The sequence below is a fragment of the Acipenser ruthenus genome, chromosome 5 (assembly GCF_902713425.1).
Source record: "Acipenser ruthenus chromosome 5, fAciRut3.2 maternal haplotype, whole genome shotgun sequence".
In the NCBI taxonomy this organism is placed as follows: domain Eukaryota; kingdom Metazoa; phylum Chordata; class Actinopteri; order Acipenseriformes; family Acipenseridae; genus Acipenser; species Acipenser ruthenus.
The window spans coordinates 71,694,154-71,712,513 of NC_081193.1; the positions used below are offsets into that span (position 1 = coordinate 71,694,154).

Here is an 18,360-nt window from a genome sequence, read left to right on the forward strand (position 1 = left end):
TTTGTATGGTGAGCCTTATATCACATAACTATGTACTGTTGCAACAGGCAATACACGACAATTTGGGGTGTAATCCCACAACTCCTCACATGGCAATGTTGTAAGGGCAGGTCTGCCTGTTTTTATTGCACGCGCTTTCAAGATCTTGAAGAGAGCTGTACATGTATTGATGGGAGAAGAGTGGGTTTCATGGCTGGAATTATAAGCAGCAGATACATTGTTAGTTGGTTGCGATTGACCCTTTTCCATGAACAGTAAATTACACGTTTTTAGTTAATTTGTAATGATTATTATAGTTTTATAATAGCTGTATGTTTCTGTGGCAAAGTGGTTAACAGTGTGCAGGCACAGGTGATCAATAAACAGACAGAAGATTATAATCCAGGTGCAATGTTGTTTAATGGTTTGTAATCCAATTGCCTGATGGCATAACAGTAAATAATAAACAAAGTTAACAGGCAATACAGCGGCGTGTATTGCTCTGTTTAAATCCATGGTTGGTTCCCAAATAATAAACAGTCCCATTCTTATTCACCCACACGTAACACAAACACAAACACAAACACAAGTCCACAGTGCGTGCTCGAGTGCTCATTGTGAATATACAGTCCTTCATGAAACAAAGTAGAGTGATGTTGTCCAGGTTGGTGCTGGCCTTTGGTGACAGCTCTGGATCGTGTTAGCCGTCTAAACAGTAACAAACAGTATTTTCAGACAAGACAAAACAAACAAAACACTTGCAATACTTTTCACAATACTGGTCCTTCCGCGTCATTCCTTAACCATAACTGAAGGAACAGATTACGTTGCTTCGACCCCTATTTGTACCGTCACGCATGACCCCTTGGTAAACGATTGCAGCCGTTACCCAAATCCGCAGCTGCCACATCATTTCCCTTCTGGGTCGATGAGTTAGTGCACCGAAGCTCCGCCCCCTTTCCTTTTAACCCTGGGAATGAATTGTCAGGCCAACCAGTCCAGAGTACTCTGTTCCCATTACTTAGCGCCCTCACAGGTCGAGAGGGAGATTTACCACCAAAGATCATTGTCTTTCTGTCACAGTTTACCAGATTGATCAACTTGTGGCTTTACAAAGTGTCAGAATTTAATTGTTTCCATTATCAGCAAAAAACCATATATATATATATATATATATATATATATATTTTTCACTACTGAAGTTTAGGTTTTATAACTAAAATGTGAAATACAGGTGATGGCTTCTGGGTGTTCAGTTCACAATACAACAGTCATCATTCATTGCTTATAGGCCCAAGATGAGGCTGTAGGTAATTGTTCTCTCTTGCTTTACATGCTCTTTAAGCCTGATAAGCCTGATATGTCTTTGCTATACTTCTGATTTTTCACTGTATCTTATCCTCATGATTCTATATGACATATGCACACTGTTGTGCCTGTTGGTTTTTTTTTTTTTTTTTTTAGTTTTTTTTTACTGTATCTTGTAAAGTGCTTTGTGATGGTGGTCCACGATGAAAGGTGCTACATAAAATAAAGATTGATTGATTATTTGAGGTTGTTTACTTTGGAACTTTTGGACACCGCCTCTTTTGATTGACTGCCTGTCTGAATGAATGAATGAATGACTGGAATCGATCAATAAATCAATCTTTAATCAGTCAGTCTGACACAGGCTACATGGCCAGGCTGTCAGTAGACTTGTAAGTGCTACATTTGACACTTCAAGAAAAGCATTGTATCAAGGGGTTAATGTAATTTGTACAGGTTTCTTCTCACGTTCATTTCTCGTCCCAGTGCTGCAGTGCTTGTGGAATACAGGCCCTCTGCGCAGTTTAGTCACAACTTCGATACGACTACAAGGTAGTTCTTCTTTTACTTTCTGAAGTCTTCTCTGGAACCTGCTGGGGAAAAAGGAACCCTCATTGCTCAGTGATCTCTGTGCTCTTTCTATAGGCAGCTCCACACCCATAAGTATGGACACATTTTTGGCATGGTGTAAAGGTAGCGTTCCAACACGTTTTAAATCTTCAACTCCTGCCTTGTTAAAACCTGATTTATTAGCTTCAGCTGCACGAAAGAATTTGTAGGTATTGCACCTAATATATGTTTTTTTTTTTTTTTTTTTTTAAGAGTTGTGCAACATCTTTTATTAATCACCCAATAAAAGCTGGCATCAGAAAATAGTTTGTTTGGTCTGTGTATAAAGAAGTGTGATTGGGTGAAAACTGGCAGAAAACTTGGCTACTTAACAGGCTTCAAGATAGACTGCATATTTTTATAAGTAGTAAATAAACAACACTGAAATTACATAAAAAACAGAAAACTGTAGGCTGCATAGGAAAGGATTAAATGCTTTAAACATTTTTTTAAATACCTTTGGTACTGCTGTATTCTGAAGGCACATATGATGGTGTGTCACAGATTAGAACACTTGTATTTAATTAGCATTCAACTGGAAACTGGTGTGGGGAGTATCTGGAATGAAATATTAGCGGGAAAACTAGACGTCAAGACTCGGTTTGTGTTGCATTTATCTTGGTCTGGTATGCCGAGGGAAGGTTATATTTAATCTGTAGTGTTATGAGACTAGCTAAACTTTGCCAGGTTAGGTATCTGAGCAAAATAACATAAATAACAGTCAGCAGACTTAAATGCACCTATGGAAAGTTAACATGCTCATTATTTTCATAGCAAAGGTGAAATATGTGTCTTAACTGTTTACTGCGACTCATGTTTTGCTGCACACCATGCTACACAAGCATTTCACTTTTAATTTTGTTTTTTGTTTTTTTACAAAGAGGGTGGGCAAATACCCAAGGGTCATCCAGCTTGGCCTCAGGTAGGAGTGATGCCAAAACTTTTAAAACTGTTGGCTGGGAATAATTACGTACAAAATGAAATATTCTGAGTTTCTTACTTTGAAATTCCTTATTTTCTTAAGTCAGGGAGATTTTTTTTGTATATTTTCAAAGGGTTGTTTAATGTTGTGCAAGATATTGTTTAAAGTTAAACCAGTTTCTAATTGTATTTATTTTATTTGATGAAAATGATAAATGTTTGTTGCTGAACTAAAAGACTGGCTGAAATTTAAAATTGGATTGAAACTTTTTTTTTTTTGGTCAGTATATGTTTTGGAACATTTTGACAAGTCTGTTTTCAGTGATGTTTCTTGAACAAAAAATTCCACTTTATCACTGGTGCTGAAAGTTTTTGGCCACCTGCACTACGTGTGTTTCGTATGAGGCCATGATTTAACTATTTACAGCAAATTACAACATACAATTCCATTAAAATACAGATTTCTCAATTGGCACAAAAAGGCTGTAGATTTTGACTAGTTCTCATACTGCTATAGCACATCAGAACAGCAGTAATATAGATTATGATAGCTGAGGTTGTGGGCACAGCTTGGAGCTGCACTGCACTACATACAGGTAGGAGAACAAGTTTAGTTATCACAAGTTTAGTGAGTCTTACCTGAATGCTTCAAACATTGGTTATCTTAAGAATGGACACAGTTTTATGTGTGACACATTTATTTTAATGTTACCTAATTTCATTAGTCATGTATTGGTGAATGTACAGGCAACTGTATGTGTGTCCCAATCTTTCTAGTATATTGCTGTGCTGCTGAGCATTAATGTCCATTGTCAGACCATGTGTTAAACTGAACTGAATTTAGTGGTCACCCTCTATTACCGGTCAGTAAACATATTTTCTGTTTGCACAGCAAATATTTGTTCAATACAGCAGGGCAATACATGTTTCTTCCATGTGTGTTTTTTTTTTTTTTTTTGTAACTTGTTCTTTAGCGACTAACACTATATAAGAAATTAATCTCACATTGGTCACACTGAACTGAAAACCATACCTAGGATTAAAACCATAGGATTTCATGTGAAGAGGTTTTGTGTGGATACAGATAACCTTTCTGACATATTGCTGCACATTGACTTTGTAGTAACAGACATACTTACAGCTATGCCTTAAAATAATGAGAAACATTCCTCTTTGTAACTCCAGATATTTTCTGTAATCCCACGTGAACTACTACTAATCCCCTTTGTAGCAGAGTAATTTAGAAGCAACTTCAGATAATAACTTTTGAGAAATTGTTTTCTTCTTAATGCAGGTCCATGCGGTTTAAAGATCCTGTCTCTCCGTTATTTCTTAATTTGGCCATTTGACCCTCAAACGCAGTTCAGGGCGGTGTCCTCGATTAGCTGGAAGGCATTTGGAAGTTGGTGACCACATGTATATAAAAATAATTCATAAATTTGTGGTGTAGCACTAAAATCCATTCTGATGGGAACAACATTATCACCATTACCGTGCTTTCAAAAGCTAATGGAAAGGGGGTTGGAATATATTTCAAGAACTTCTTTTTTTTTTCCCAGAAGTTGGTTTTCTCAAACCACTTTGAGTAAAAAAAATAAAATAAAAAAATAATAATAATTTTAGCCAAATGGAACATTAGTTCGTCTTAAAGAGCTAATTGAAGGAATAACCACTCGTAATGAAATAATGAAATACTTTATAAGAAAGATTTTGTAATTTGTGCATTTTCAGAAAGAAGGCCATGTCCTTTTTCCTTTTTATTTATTTATTTATAGATCACTCTCCACTTGAAATTACATAACCTCATAGTTGCATTCTTTGAAAAATGTGTGTTACGAATGTTTGTTTCACAGCAACCGGTAGCCCTTCATGTTTGTGTAAATGTCAGATCCTATGTAGTTATTGACTGCACTGCTGGGCCTACGTGTCTCACACTGTAGAGAAGTTGGCCTGGGGCACTGTTCTGTGTAATGGTCCCTTTCTTCTCATGTTGATCAAGCTTTTTTCCTACATTCTAAGGCCCTGTAGATGAGCATGAGTTTCCTCATGTTTTTTATTAATATAACTTTTTTGATAGACACCCCTCGGGCAATCTGGTTCCACGTGATATACCACTGTTCAGCTGATTTAAGGTTCCTTTTTTTTGGTGGGGGGGGGGGGGGGGTAGACATAGCTATCTACCAAAGTAAAGCTTGTTTTTTTTTCCCTGTAAAGGTCTTTCACAGTTTTGAAAATCAAGCCAGATAAGCATAAATTAATAAATAAATAAATACATTAAAAAAAACATTCATTTGTGTTAAGTGCTTTTTTTTCTCTGTCTAATCCTCTTCCCTACTTTATCATAATTTCTTCAAAGAGTAGTGCCTTTTATTTTCCTGCTTGTGGTGTCTCTGACATAATGAAAATAATTCAGCTTGCTGAATGCTGTGGGTAGAGATGTTATTTCAGAAGATTAACAGCATTAGAAAAATATTCATAAGTAAGAACACGTGTTCCGTAATTATTTCAGCAGACCGATAATAGTTTATAGTGAGGCAATGCCATCTGGCCTGTCATCAATTTAGCTTTTTTTTTTTTACACTGATAAGTTTGTTTATAAAAGACCCTATCACAGTGAAGGAATGTAAAATGACAGGGCTTCATAAGCTGCAGATGCTGGTCAGTATTAACGTAACCATACATTTGCAAAACAGTAATAGACCCTGGCAGTCTTGCTGCGAAAACACCTATAAATCAATAGTCATCACTGCCATGACTGGACATAATGAATCAAATAAAACTGCTGCTTTTAGTTGCGTGTTTTGGATACTTTAAAGCGCTCAGACATCTTTACACTGCTTTATTAATTGATTCGGACCTTCTCTTCTGTTTTAATAGAGTAACTGTAAGCAGCTTCTAGCAAACCTGCTTCAAGATACTGGTAGGTTTTCATGTCGTGGATGGCCACTGATTTGAACCCTTTTTAGATATGTCTCTATTAGTTCACTGTTGAGGGGGTCCTGATAACTACTTACAGTACTTAACTCAAGCACCATAGCATGATCCTTATATAAGAGTCTGAGGAACATCTTTGTGAGCAGATTATGTTTTTGCCGTCATGCAGATCAATGGCACACAACTTCATGATCCTTTCTTAGAGTTATTGGGAGTCGGGTTATATATGTAAAAGTGTTTGTACCGCAACCTTTTTTTAAGGTGTCTATGTTTGTAAACTTATGACATTTTCACATTTTTACATACACAGTCAATGTAGGCCATGGAGCTCTTATTGGCTTATTTACAGCCATGCATGTTTTTGACGTACTTGCTTCTGGATAAGTAGTAAGGCAACCATCATTTCCGATGGGGGTAATTTCCTATACAGTGGCACTACCACGCCTCAAAATAAAAAAGGCAACCCCCACCTTCATATGCTATTCTGTCTGCATGCTGAAATTAGTTTGCTTTTGCTAATCAATATGATAAGTAATGGCTTGATTGCTAAATATCATAGTTAATCCATTCTCTAATAATTTTATGGAACAACCAATAATGACTCTAATGACAATATTCATTATTATTATTATTATTATTATTATTATTATTATTATTATTATTATTATTATTATTATTATTGTTTTTTAATAATAATAATATTTGTTTATTTAGCAGACACCTTTATCAATGGCGACTTACAGAGACTACAGTGTGTGAACTATGCATCAGCTGCAGAGTCACTTACAATAACGTCTCATCCGAAAGACAGAGCACAAGGAGGTTAAATGACTTGCTCAGCGTCAGACTTTGTCAGTGAGTGAGCCGGGATTTGAACCAGGGACCTCCTGTTTTACAAGCCCTTTTCTTTAACCACTGGACCACACAGCCTCCTTTTTGATTATTGGTTCCTCTACAAAGCAAAAGAAGCTTTTGGCAACTCTTTGCGTTCATACAGTATTGCAACAGGTTATGCTGGGTAAATCCTGTCCCCATCTTTTCATAACCCACTACACTTTTTATTAATTCATTTAAAGTGATCTCTCTATCCAGAAAATGGTCAACTGCACATTTGGTTATTTTACACTTCTTAGAACTAGTCCAAGAATATACGATAGTCCCAGTTACTGTTTCCATTCTACTTGAAGGACTGATGTCAAGAATGTGAGGTGATTCATACACCCCATGGTCACGCACTTGAAAAAGGCAAACCAGCTTTATTTGTCAGTGGTTTACATTTCCCAGATATTGTCTGGGTCAAGTATAAAAAAGGGAGAAAACAACCACCTGTATGTATTGTTTTTTGAAAGATAAAGGATGAGGATGGTTTGAAAATCACACAGTGACTTAGTGGCACATGACTCGAGACGGATGAAATGTTTGTCCAGCCGAAACCAATCCCACAGTTTCTATACCTGATGAATGATTCTTTAAGCCCACAGCTGCTTTTCCTGCCTTCGTTGCAAGTCCCTACAAATCCTTTTGTGCTGTCTGGTTCCTGTATTTGCTGCTGTGACTGTTGACCTACAGCGTGTGTATAAGAGAAGAGGCTGTTTCTGTGTTGTCCTCTGCACTATAGCACTTGAGCTATTTTTTACCTTGCTGTTTTTTTAATAGATGTACAATAATACATATAAAAGGTTTAAATGCTTAAACTAACTTCCACATTGAAGTGAGCTATATATAATGTGGTGTTTTGTTGTGTTTTTAAATGTCTTGTTCAGTAACAATGAAAACAGGAAATTGGAGAACCATTTAATGGATAACCTGTAGCTAATGTCAGTTTTTCACGTTATCAAATATGAATGAGATGGATATGTATTTATTTGGTGGTAGATAATACTACGACTACTAATAAATAATATATTTGTACATACATGTATAATTATTAGTATCATAGTATATGATTTCATAGATTAGCTCAAATACAGGTATTTTACAAAAAGATTAAAGTTTTATTCACAATTATTAAAATTATTGTTTTCACAATAAATCAAAAAAGTAAAGTGTATCTTTGAATATTCTTAGTAAATAGGTAGTACTGTGCGTTATGGAGACTTTGGGCTAATGTTGAATAGTTACCCCTGAACTCTGCCAGCGTTGCATTCTGATTGAATAGAACAAGAATCTCTTAGAAAACCGCCTAAGATGTTGAAAATTCAGAGGACTTTAGCCATCCTTCAAATTAAATAATACCAAAAAAAAAAAAACATAGAGGAAAGAAAATTAAGGTTAAGTGCTGTTATGAAACCTTAAAATTCACATCAGTCCTTAAATGGCAATAAATGTTTTGACAGTATCTAAAACCTTGCCTTAGGCTCTGTTACTATGGTGTTTTTTTTACTGATGCTGTGATGAAGGTACATATAACACTCCATAAATCTGTTATTGTTCCCTGAGAATGTGAGGACGAGTTTGGCATGAGCATGTTCAGATGTACAGCCATTGGTTTTATGTGTAAACCTCATACAGATCTCGTAAGATGATTTTAAGTATCCATCACCCATTTCATTTTTATAAACAAAAAAAGGTTTATGTATTGTTTTGTTTTTGTTTTTTTTGAGGGGGGGGGGGGGGGTGTAGTCTACTACATAGGATCATGAAAGCTCAATTGTGAAACCAACTTCGCTATGCTATTCTGTACTGTTATTCTTGACCTCCATTTCTTTTTACACAAGGATGATGGACCTTAAATTAAATCTTCCCAATCCTCCCTTGTTTTAAATAAGTATTTTTGTATTATTTTGAAATCTCTTTGTTGATTAACAGAAGTGCAATACACACTGACAGACAGCATCTCTAAAGTGCCATTTTGGTGGCCCCACACACAACCCTCTATTTAAACTCTATTAACTTCTGTCTTAAGTGGTTCTCTATTTAATTTTAGTTAGTTGTGCCTACTGCAATAAATAAATGTACAGAGCTTGCACTGGAGAAAGAAAAATATCTTCTGCATGAATGATTATATAAAGGTGCAGGCATTTAATTACAATCATAAACACAGTTTAGTAGGCACTTACTGTACTATTAAAATTAAGTTTACGAGATGAGACCTAAATGTTTTTTTTTTTTTTTTTTCTTTCAATGAACAGACTAAAAGTTGAATCTGTGCATAGAAATATTGTTAGCTGGAGACCTTGAGATTGTGTGCTGGTGTGTGACAGAGAATGTCTAGAATTGTTAAGGACCATGATGTGTCCTGACTACAACACATATTTCCCTTTACTACACAGGTTTTTGACTGAGTTGTACAGTAGTATAGGGGTGCTGTGTAAATAACCATTGTGTTACAATTCATGCTTGCCTTGAACAGTGCTCTCTTATTCATAATTATTTTCAGAGCCGCTGCTGCATTTATACTATATAGGGGTGCTTTGTTAATTTAGTTTGTCTGTTAGTTTATTAACTTATGCTTGTCTACTGCTTTTCTCTTACTTATTCTGTTCATTTCATATGTTGGTGTGTCATGACATTTGTATTGATTCATATTGTGATTGGCCTTGGCATATTGTGTCTGGTGCGTCCGTCTTAGAGAACACTTTGCTTACTTCCTGAGGGGTGTTCTCTTAGCCAGTAACTACTGTAACTAAAATGATCTTGCCATGTACTCCAGTCAGTCTGTCCGCTTGTCTGTGTGTGTGTGTGTGTGTGTGTGTGTGTGTGTGTGTGTGTGTGTGGCAGGGCTTCTCAAACTCGGTCCTGGGGACCCCATGTGTCTTCTGGTTTTCATTCCAACTGAGCTCTCAATTACTTAACTGAACCCTTAATTGCACTAATAATTTACTTAATTAGACCTTTTTACTTGTTTTCAGCTCTTACACAGTTGCAGATTTCAAGTTAGCTGTAACATTTTAAATCTGCATCTTTTTTGGAGCTCAGAACAATTAAAAAAGGTCTAATTTAAGCAAATTATTAGTTCAATTAAGAGTTGAGTTAATTAATTGAGAGCTCAGTTGGAATGAAAACCAGAAGACCCAGGGGGTCGCCAGGACCAGATTTGAGAACCCCTAGTCTAGAGGGTTGCAACAAGGGTCGAATTAGAAGATTTGCATGATTCAGTACATCGATTTAAGGTACCAGCTGAAACGTTTGGCTTCTCGACTTGATTTTACCCTGTAGATTTTGTATTTTGAACACTCCTTTTAGCCTTCAGAAAAGTTGATTGTGGTTCAGAATAAGATTGCCATGGCACCACATTTTTCAATTGTCATAGTTTTTCCAGATGTGTGTTGACTAGCAGGTATTGAACACAGGGTGCAGCGTGGTTCAGAACTCTATTTCTGCATGCTAATTCCAACAACTAGTGTCTTGCTGTTTTTGAGCCATACTGTAGGGTTCTGTTTCTTTCTTCCACTAACGCCAGTGTAATATCGGAAATAATATTAGCATGAAAAAGTTGGTTTATTATTGGTATTATTATTGTTATTATTATAGAGCACTTCTGATTAAACCTCAAAACACCAGGGAACTTCAAGCAAAATTATTATTATTATTAATAATAATAATAATAATAATAATAATAATAATAATAATAATAATAATAATAACAATGCACCTGTTACCATTGTCATTCCAAAGAATATATTTTGTATGTTATTTTTGTATATATTGACCTTGGTTTACATGCCTACCTAGAGGAGTTGAAATGGAACATAATGTTCGCCTTGATCAAATGTAATCAGAATGGAAAGCCAGGTGTGTCTAAATCTCCTTGCGCTTAATTGCATTTGGTATACACAAGGTCAAGATAGGGGTATTGGGAATTACATGCATGATGGTGATAAAAATCCCAGCAGGACACATCTCCTTTGCAGATTTGACTTACATTTTACACAGAGACAGTTGAGAATACAAAGATTTTTTTAAAACTATTCTACCACATCAGATTTGTATTCATTTTGTATTATTTATAAAATGTGTATTATGCCTTTGCATTAAACAGCCACAATTAACTTGATAGCTTGTTAAGTCAATTAACGATTTGATTAAAGATCTGTGTGGAGTAGTGGTTAGGGCTCTGGACTCTTGACCGGAGGGTTGTGGGTTTGATCCCAGGTGGGGGACACTGCTGCTGTACCATTGAGCAAGGTACTTTACCTAGATTGCTCCAGTAAAAACCTGGATAAATGTATAAATGGGTAATTGTATGTAAAAATAATGTGATATCTTGTAACAATTGTAAGTCGCCCTGGATAAGGGCATCTATTAAGAAAATAATAATAATAATGGTCAATACATTTCTACTTGGAAATTCAAACCAGAGGTCTCCAAAAGGCTGAGACTGTTCTACTATTAACAATAATAAAAACATAAAAAAAGGGTTCAGGGAAGTAAAAATTAATAAGTGAGAAAGTAAAATTGTGCCAGCAAGCACAGGTTAATTACTGACATCCTTAGCCTAACAGCAGCCATCCCTGTTATCAGAATATCTCTTTCAAGTGAATCATTTTACTTGGCGCGTGAAGCATGCAGTTAATAGGGAGATTAGACACCATTGTTTAGACGTTAATGTGCGTTTCTGAGGAGAACTCTCCTCTGTTTGGATTTGAAGTTGTCAGAACATCAATTCAGCCTCTTTTTACAGCACTTCCTCCGTCGTGTTTTGTTTAGGAACAAGTGTTGGTCAAACAAGCCTTTGTTTGTGGTCAGTCACTCGGCACACAACAAAGAGTCTGGTATGGGACAATGAAGAAACTGTTTAGTTGGAGGACAGGGGCAGCTGTAATGGAATGCTGATTTTGGGATCTCCTGAATTCATAAAAACAGAGGCACAGTTAATAGCTTGTGGACTCCTCCTAGATAAATAATCTTATTTTAACACAGCTACTGAGCTGGTTAAAACTGACAGCAAATCCAAAGTATTATAATTGTCTATTTTCTTTTATGTAAATGCTTTTTTTAAAGAAAAGTTCATAACTCTATATAATATATAATATTTAAAAAAAATGTAGCACTAAAAGCATAAACTAATGATTATATTACATGACAGTGTCCATTCTTCCCCTGTATTCAGTAATCCTGTTATAGCATTGTTCCATTACCTCAATTACTATTATCTCTAAAAGCTGTTGAATCTTAACTGGATTGTCGAAACAAACGAATTGAGCTGTTCTTTCACAATTGGTGGAGACAGTGAAAACTTGAACTGTTCAGAAAGACTAGTCTGTCTGTTTTTGTTTTCTTTCTAGAATTCTTATGCCTATAGACCTACCATAGATGTCCATTTTGTGTGTGAACAAATACATAATGTGTTTGAATAATAGGTAATTTGTTCTTTAGGAGAAAAAAGAACAATCTAAATTAGCTGAAAATGATCCTGGTTGTCTGTGTGCCTTTAATCAACATGCTTTATATCTTGCTTGCATTCAGTTATTGATCTGTTTTGATGTACCTTTTATAAAATCTCATGCTCCTCTTACAGTGGTGCATACTTTATCTATTTATATTTATAGATTAGCTTAAAAAAAACCTTTTTTGTCTGTGGATTTGTAAAATGGAGCAAACCAAAGCACTCTGACTTGTTATCATGTCATTTTTAAAACACAAGCTGCCAATCTTAGGCAGAATGTGGCATCCCTGCAGCAAGAATCTACATTAAAACCATTAATCGGATTATAGAACCAAACAGCATTATTATACCAGATGCATTGCAACAGAAACGGCGGGTTTTCTTCTTCTTCTTTTTTTTTTTTTTTTTTTTGCTGCTCATTTTCGGCTGCAGAGGCTGTAAAGTGTCTTTACAGCTTCGCACCTCAACATTGAAAAGTTATCTTTATTTTAGTACCAGACTACTGCCTTGAGAAAACTTGAAATTGCATTTCCTTTGTAACTATTGCGAGTTACCATGTGTTTGAAAAATATCTTCAAAAGCGTTGCAAGTCTGCATGACATATTTGTGTTGTCATGTTAATTTACCCATGTGTTTGTTTGTTCATGTTTATATTGCATGTTTAAAGCCACTTATAATGGTTAGAGCTAAATTGGGCTACCTACTGTAAAAATAATGAAGAAATTAGATTTCCACATCTTTTTTAAAGAAGTGGTTATTTCAAGATGTATGCTAATGCAGATGGCATCAGTGTTTGTTTAACGTGAGGAAACAATCTTTTAGTGCAGCAACCTTGCTCCTGACTTCCTGCGAAAGCTGGCAGCCACGACTGAATTCCCCGGCACTGTAAATTCTGGGCAGCTTTTCCAACTTGGGAAGGTCGGTCCAACAACTGTCACGGGAAGCATCAAATGCTTGAGCTGTCGATAGTGACCCACATTTACAGAAAATTGGAGGGCCTTCTAATTAACTGAGGATCCATAAATTAGAGTGAAGCTGCTTGACGAGTTCCCATAAATGCTAAAAGTGTCAAGCCGCAGACACTAAATCAGCTTGTAAGAGCGCAGTTTTTTTTTTTAAATGAATATTAAACAGTTCTGTGTGATTGTGGCAAGTTTTGGGTGTTTGAAGTGATCTTGTGCATTAGGGCCTTTCTTTTTAGGATTACATGAGAAGACTGCTTTTTAACAGGGACAGACCACATCACTATTTACTGTTAAGGCAAGGTCAGGTAGGCCCAAATTTTCTAAAACATTTTTTTGAAGGGGAAAGGAGTTAATCAAACTATGCATCAAAAAGTGTTAATTTTCGTGAAAGTGGCCTTTTTAATAAATGGGTCAAAAAACCTGAAAGACACCACATGCTTTTATCAGTTCTGCCCTGTATGTTCCACAATATTAAACAGTACAAAAAAAAAGGTTACCGGAATGCCTGCCTTGTATTGTCATTAAATCTAATGTTAACAGTTTGTCAGCAAAAGCTAGATTTAAGTATTTCCAATTTAATGTTTGAAAGATGAACAATTGTTTTGGTGAGTACTGTGCCAATCAATAACCCTTCAGTCTGACTGGGCTATCAGTTGTTCCTGCAATTATTTGTCTAGTTGGATATTTAAAATGTCATCCGAAAAGATGATTATAAATTCCAGAAAGCCAGGCACTGTGCAATCAAATGAACTCTGTCTAGTTAAATGTGGTGTTGTACTAACCTGTCCTTCAAAACTGTGTTCTTCAATAGCCAATAAAAATGGCACCTTTCTACTGCTGTATGCAGAAAGGGTACATCAGCACTACATGAAAAATAAAACATAAACTATCCCACTTTTTCAGTTCTAATTTTCCTCAGCAACACAGTGTGACTGTACACAGGGAACGTCAGAAATAATACCAGACAATATTTCAACATCAGATTGTTCAGAAACTGATAGGGAGATGGAATTTGTGGCCGGGGCAGGGTGGGGGAGTAACAGCAGTCGGACATTATTTTACTTACTTGGACATGCCAGGTTCCATGACATATTGTGTGTGTGTGTGTGTGTGCTGCATGAAGGTGCAATACTGTTGAATGATGTAAGTAAATATGAGTCTGAGATTCTACTATTTATTCCATACTATTTAATTATTTTTTAATGTACAGGGTTGTGTGCTTGGATGCATCAAATGTCGCTGCCTCAGTCACCCATGTGTGTTGACAGGTTAACAATGAGCACATACACAAGTATCCTAGCATTATTTAGATTATCATAAGGGACTTATTACATGGTTAGGTGGGTATTGAAGACTTTAGACAGAACCCCATCAAGTTACAAAGTATAGATACAAATAAATGCAGTGCATGGTGAGAGGGGCTCAGTGTTTCATATGATGCTACTGGGATTATTTTTTGTTTTTTGTTCAAAAATTGTTTACAACATTTGAATCTAAGGGCAGCTTCAAAATCCATTGCATATACACTAAATTAAATCTGTTTCTCCTGGTGTGTCATTGGGTTCCACACAGTAAATCTCACTGTTTCTAATATGATGGCACGCTCCTTTTTTGTGAATATTTGACACAGTGGTTTCATAGCTTAAACAAATTGCAATTGCTGTAAAATATATAACCCTGGCTGTTTTACATGGATTATTTTTTTTTTTCAGTTTCTTTTATGAATCTTTAACTGAACATTTTTAAAATGTACTCTTTACACCAACATATACTGTCTTTATCTTGTGTCGCTTGTTTTTTTTGCTTTGGACTTTATCTGCATTACAGTCATTTAAATTGGTTTGTAGGTGTAACAGGGTGGAGGGTGAGTGTGAAACAGCGACCCCAAAAGCCAGCGAGCGTCTAAACCACAATGCAACTGTGGTTTTAGAGCTTTTAAACCCATCTCATCTCACCGACAGGGGACTCGACAAAATACCCTTTTTACAAAGGTCTGGTGCAGGCCATGTTGTTCGTCTTTTTTGACAGCAACATTAAAAGTATAGTTTTTGAAAGACATACAGTTTTATACGTGATTTATTTGTCATTGTGTCATATAGACGCATTTTGTAGTTTCTGTTTGATATTACTTGAAATTATTTTCATTCACATAGTTGGTGTGTGTGTTTGTATTTTTTTTTTTTTAAAACAAATCTTTTCAAGTTTAGGCATGACATTGATGAAAGGAGGTTGAGATACGCAAATACACCTTTCATCAACTACCATGGGGAACTATCGCCATGCAGAAGTTCAGAAAGCTGGTTTGCATGGCTAGAAGATTTTCACTCACATTTTTATGTCAATTTAATCCTGACATTCCAAGTGAAGGAATGCCAGTACAGTTACTATATTGTATAGTTAGTGCCAGCTTTAAAGACATATATTGTGATGCTGGCTGCTGTATCCTCAAATACATTCTAGTAAAGCATGTTCTATAGCATCTTTCGCAGGGTTTAAGAGTCTCTTCTGATTTTTGTACAAAACACAAAAACATGCTTTTTGATAATTTCCTGCCTATATTTATCAGTACATTTTATTTGTTTATTCGCTATTTTGCATTCCTATTAAATACATAATGAATAATTAAAATCCTGAAGAGTCTTAAAGAAGTAAATGAACTGTGTTTTGGCACATTTACTGTATATCTATATACTGTAAACTGAAACCATTTTGCAAGTAACAGGTAAAATAACTTTGTGTTTATATCCCATTTGTGCATTACGGTTAAGTTTCCTGGGGGTCTGTAAAAGCCCTATATTTTACCATCTTTTACATGACCGGTTGACCCAGTAGATTTTGTTGGGTATCTGTCTGATCGGTTATGTGGACAACCAGGTTCACATAACAACACAGTAGTGGTATTCATTACTTTCCTGTATGCTGTTCAACTTATAATATATCACCTTTTGATGTCACTACTGTGGTATGTATATGCCTCTTTTTTCAACTTGGCTCAGGATGCAAATATAGCCTTCATCCGTGTGTGTGTGTGTGTATATATGTATGTATGTGTATGTGTATGTATGTGTGTGTGTGTGTGTGTGTGTGTATATATATATATATATATATATATATATATATATATATATATATATATATATATATATATATATATATATATATATATTGTGTTTTTTTTAAAGCCAGCTTCCTTTTAGAGTTTTGTTTATTTTCCTCTCATTTGTTTATTGTTTAAAAGCTTGTTTTCTGGATAGGTTTATTATCTAATCTTGTGAATAAGTACAGAAGAGTTGGGTACATTTAATGAGATTGTGAACCAAATTACAGGTCAGCCTGGAAGTACCATTGAAAGTCAATTGTTATTTTAAGTGTTTCTTTGCCTTCACAATTGTAAGCATTGTGTATTCTCGTTAACTGCAATGCATTCTTTCTTGCTGGCACTCGGCAAGAGCTTTTTTGTTTTGTAAAGGCATAATTGATTTAATAAACAGAAACGTTGATTTGCGTTAAATTATTAAAAACACTTTCAACTGAAATGGCACTAATTTTCTAAAAGCCGCGCCATGAACCAATAGGTCATATCCAGCAATAACAGCGAAGGGTAATGTGTGGTATAACCTATCAGAAAAAGGACAAATTATTAATCCACTAGATAGCTTATTCAATTGGGGTCATACGTTTGGATTGAAATATAAAACCAGCAGGACACCTGGTAATAATTTCTTTCCTGGTGCTGGTTTGCAGCTCCAGTCATGTGCGAGTTGGTGCTTTACTTACATTATGGAGTTGGTAACTATCCTTTTTGCTTACAGCGCTGAATTTAGTACGTGGTTGTAGTCAATATGTGAGGCCTACATTAGTATGATAGGAAGAGTATTTCCTTTACCCATGTTGCATTCATCATACAGGATAAATACTGAAACCTGTAAGTGATTAAAAACATAAATAAAATAGTCACATGTTGCATGTGTTTATTTTTATAACTTCTCAAAATACACTATTCTAGGCACTGTTTTTACAAATACTGTCCATATAAGGTATTATAATATACAGTATTAGGCATAGATTACAAAGGTGTATAAAAAGGGAGATAAAATGTATGCAATTTACCCCCCCCCCCCCCCCCCCCCCCCCAATGCAGCTGTAACCTGCAACAAGGACTTATCTACTACCAATGTATCATCCTGTAGTTTCAACCTTGGAAAGTTCTACAAAGCACCCATCAACAATGGCAACTTTTGATGAGTCAATTATACAAATGGATATATTTTAAATTGTTGATATCTCTACTGCAGTTATTCAAAGAACAAAAAGGCAGCAAGTTGGGTCTGGAGACTCATGTTGGTCTTTCTTCTTTCTCTTTGCAGGCAAAGATGAGCCCAGCAGCTATACTTGCACAACCTGTAAACAGCCATTCACTAGTGCATGGTTCCTCCTCCAGCATGCACAGAACGCCCATGGGTTCAGGATTTACCTAGAGAGTGAGCATGGCAGCCCCCTCACCCCCCGTGTGGGCATCCCTTCAGGAGTGGGTGCCGAGTGCACCTCCCAGCCCCCTCTCCATGGGATCCACCTTGCCGACAACAGTCCTTTTAATTTGCTGCGGATACCCAGCTCTGTTTCCTCCCGGGAAGCACCTAGCATGCGAGAGGGCCGCTTCCCGCCCACACCCCCACTCTTCAGCCCCCCTCCCCGGCACCACCTGGACCCTCACCGCATGGAGCAGCACCTGAGTGCCGAGGACATGGCTCTAGTGACACATCACCCGAGTGCCTTTGATAGGGTGCTAAGGCTCAACTCCATGGCAATTGATCCACCAGCCATGGATTTCTCCCGGAGGTTGCGGGAGCTGGCTGGAAACACCACAGGGTCTACGCCACCCCTGTCGCCCAGCCGGCCCAGCCCTATGCAAAGGCTGTTACAACCATTCCAGTCTAGTGGAAAGCCCCCCTTTTTGGCCACTCCGCCCCTCCCAACCTTGCAGTCGCCAGCTGGTACCCCATCAACTCCCAGCCAGCAACAACAGCAGACGTCCTTAAAGTCCAAGTCGTGTGAGTTCTGTGGCAAGACTTTTAAGTTCCAGAGCAATCTTATTGTCCACCGTCGGAGCCACACAGGGGAAAAACCTTACAAGTGCCACTTGTGTGATCACGCCTGCACCCAGGCCAGTAAGCTAAAGCGCCACATGAAGACCCACATGCACAAGTCCTCGCCCATGACGGTCAAGTCTGACGACGGCCTGTCCACAGCCAGTTCTCCAGAGCCAGGTACTAGCGAGCTGCTGGGCAGCGCCAGCAGCACCCTCAAGTTGGTGGT

The 18,360-nt window shown here is 36.8% G+C and overlaps 1 protein-coding gene across 1 annotated transcript in view; it reads left to right on the top strand.

Annotated features, from left to right (window-relative positions):
* The window catches only part of LOC117403286 (BCL11 transcription factor A a), a 45,634-nt gene that overhangs the window by 25,595 nt on the left and 1,679 nt on the right, over nt 1-18,360 (top strand). The window contains exon 3 of the mRNA XM_034005326.3: nt 17,412-18,360. This exon is cut by the window's right edge and continues 1,679 nt beyond it. Coding sequence (XP_033861217.1) covers nt 17,412-18,360 — 949 coding nt within the window. The remainder of the gene's footprint in view (nt 1-17,411) is intronic.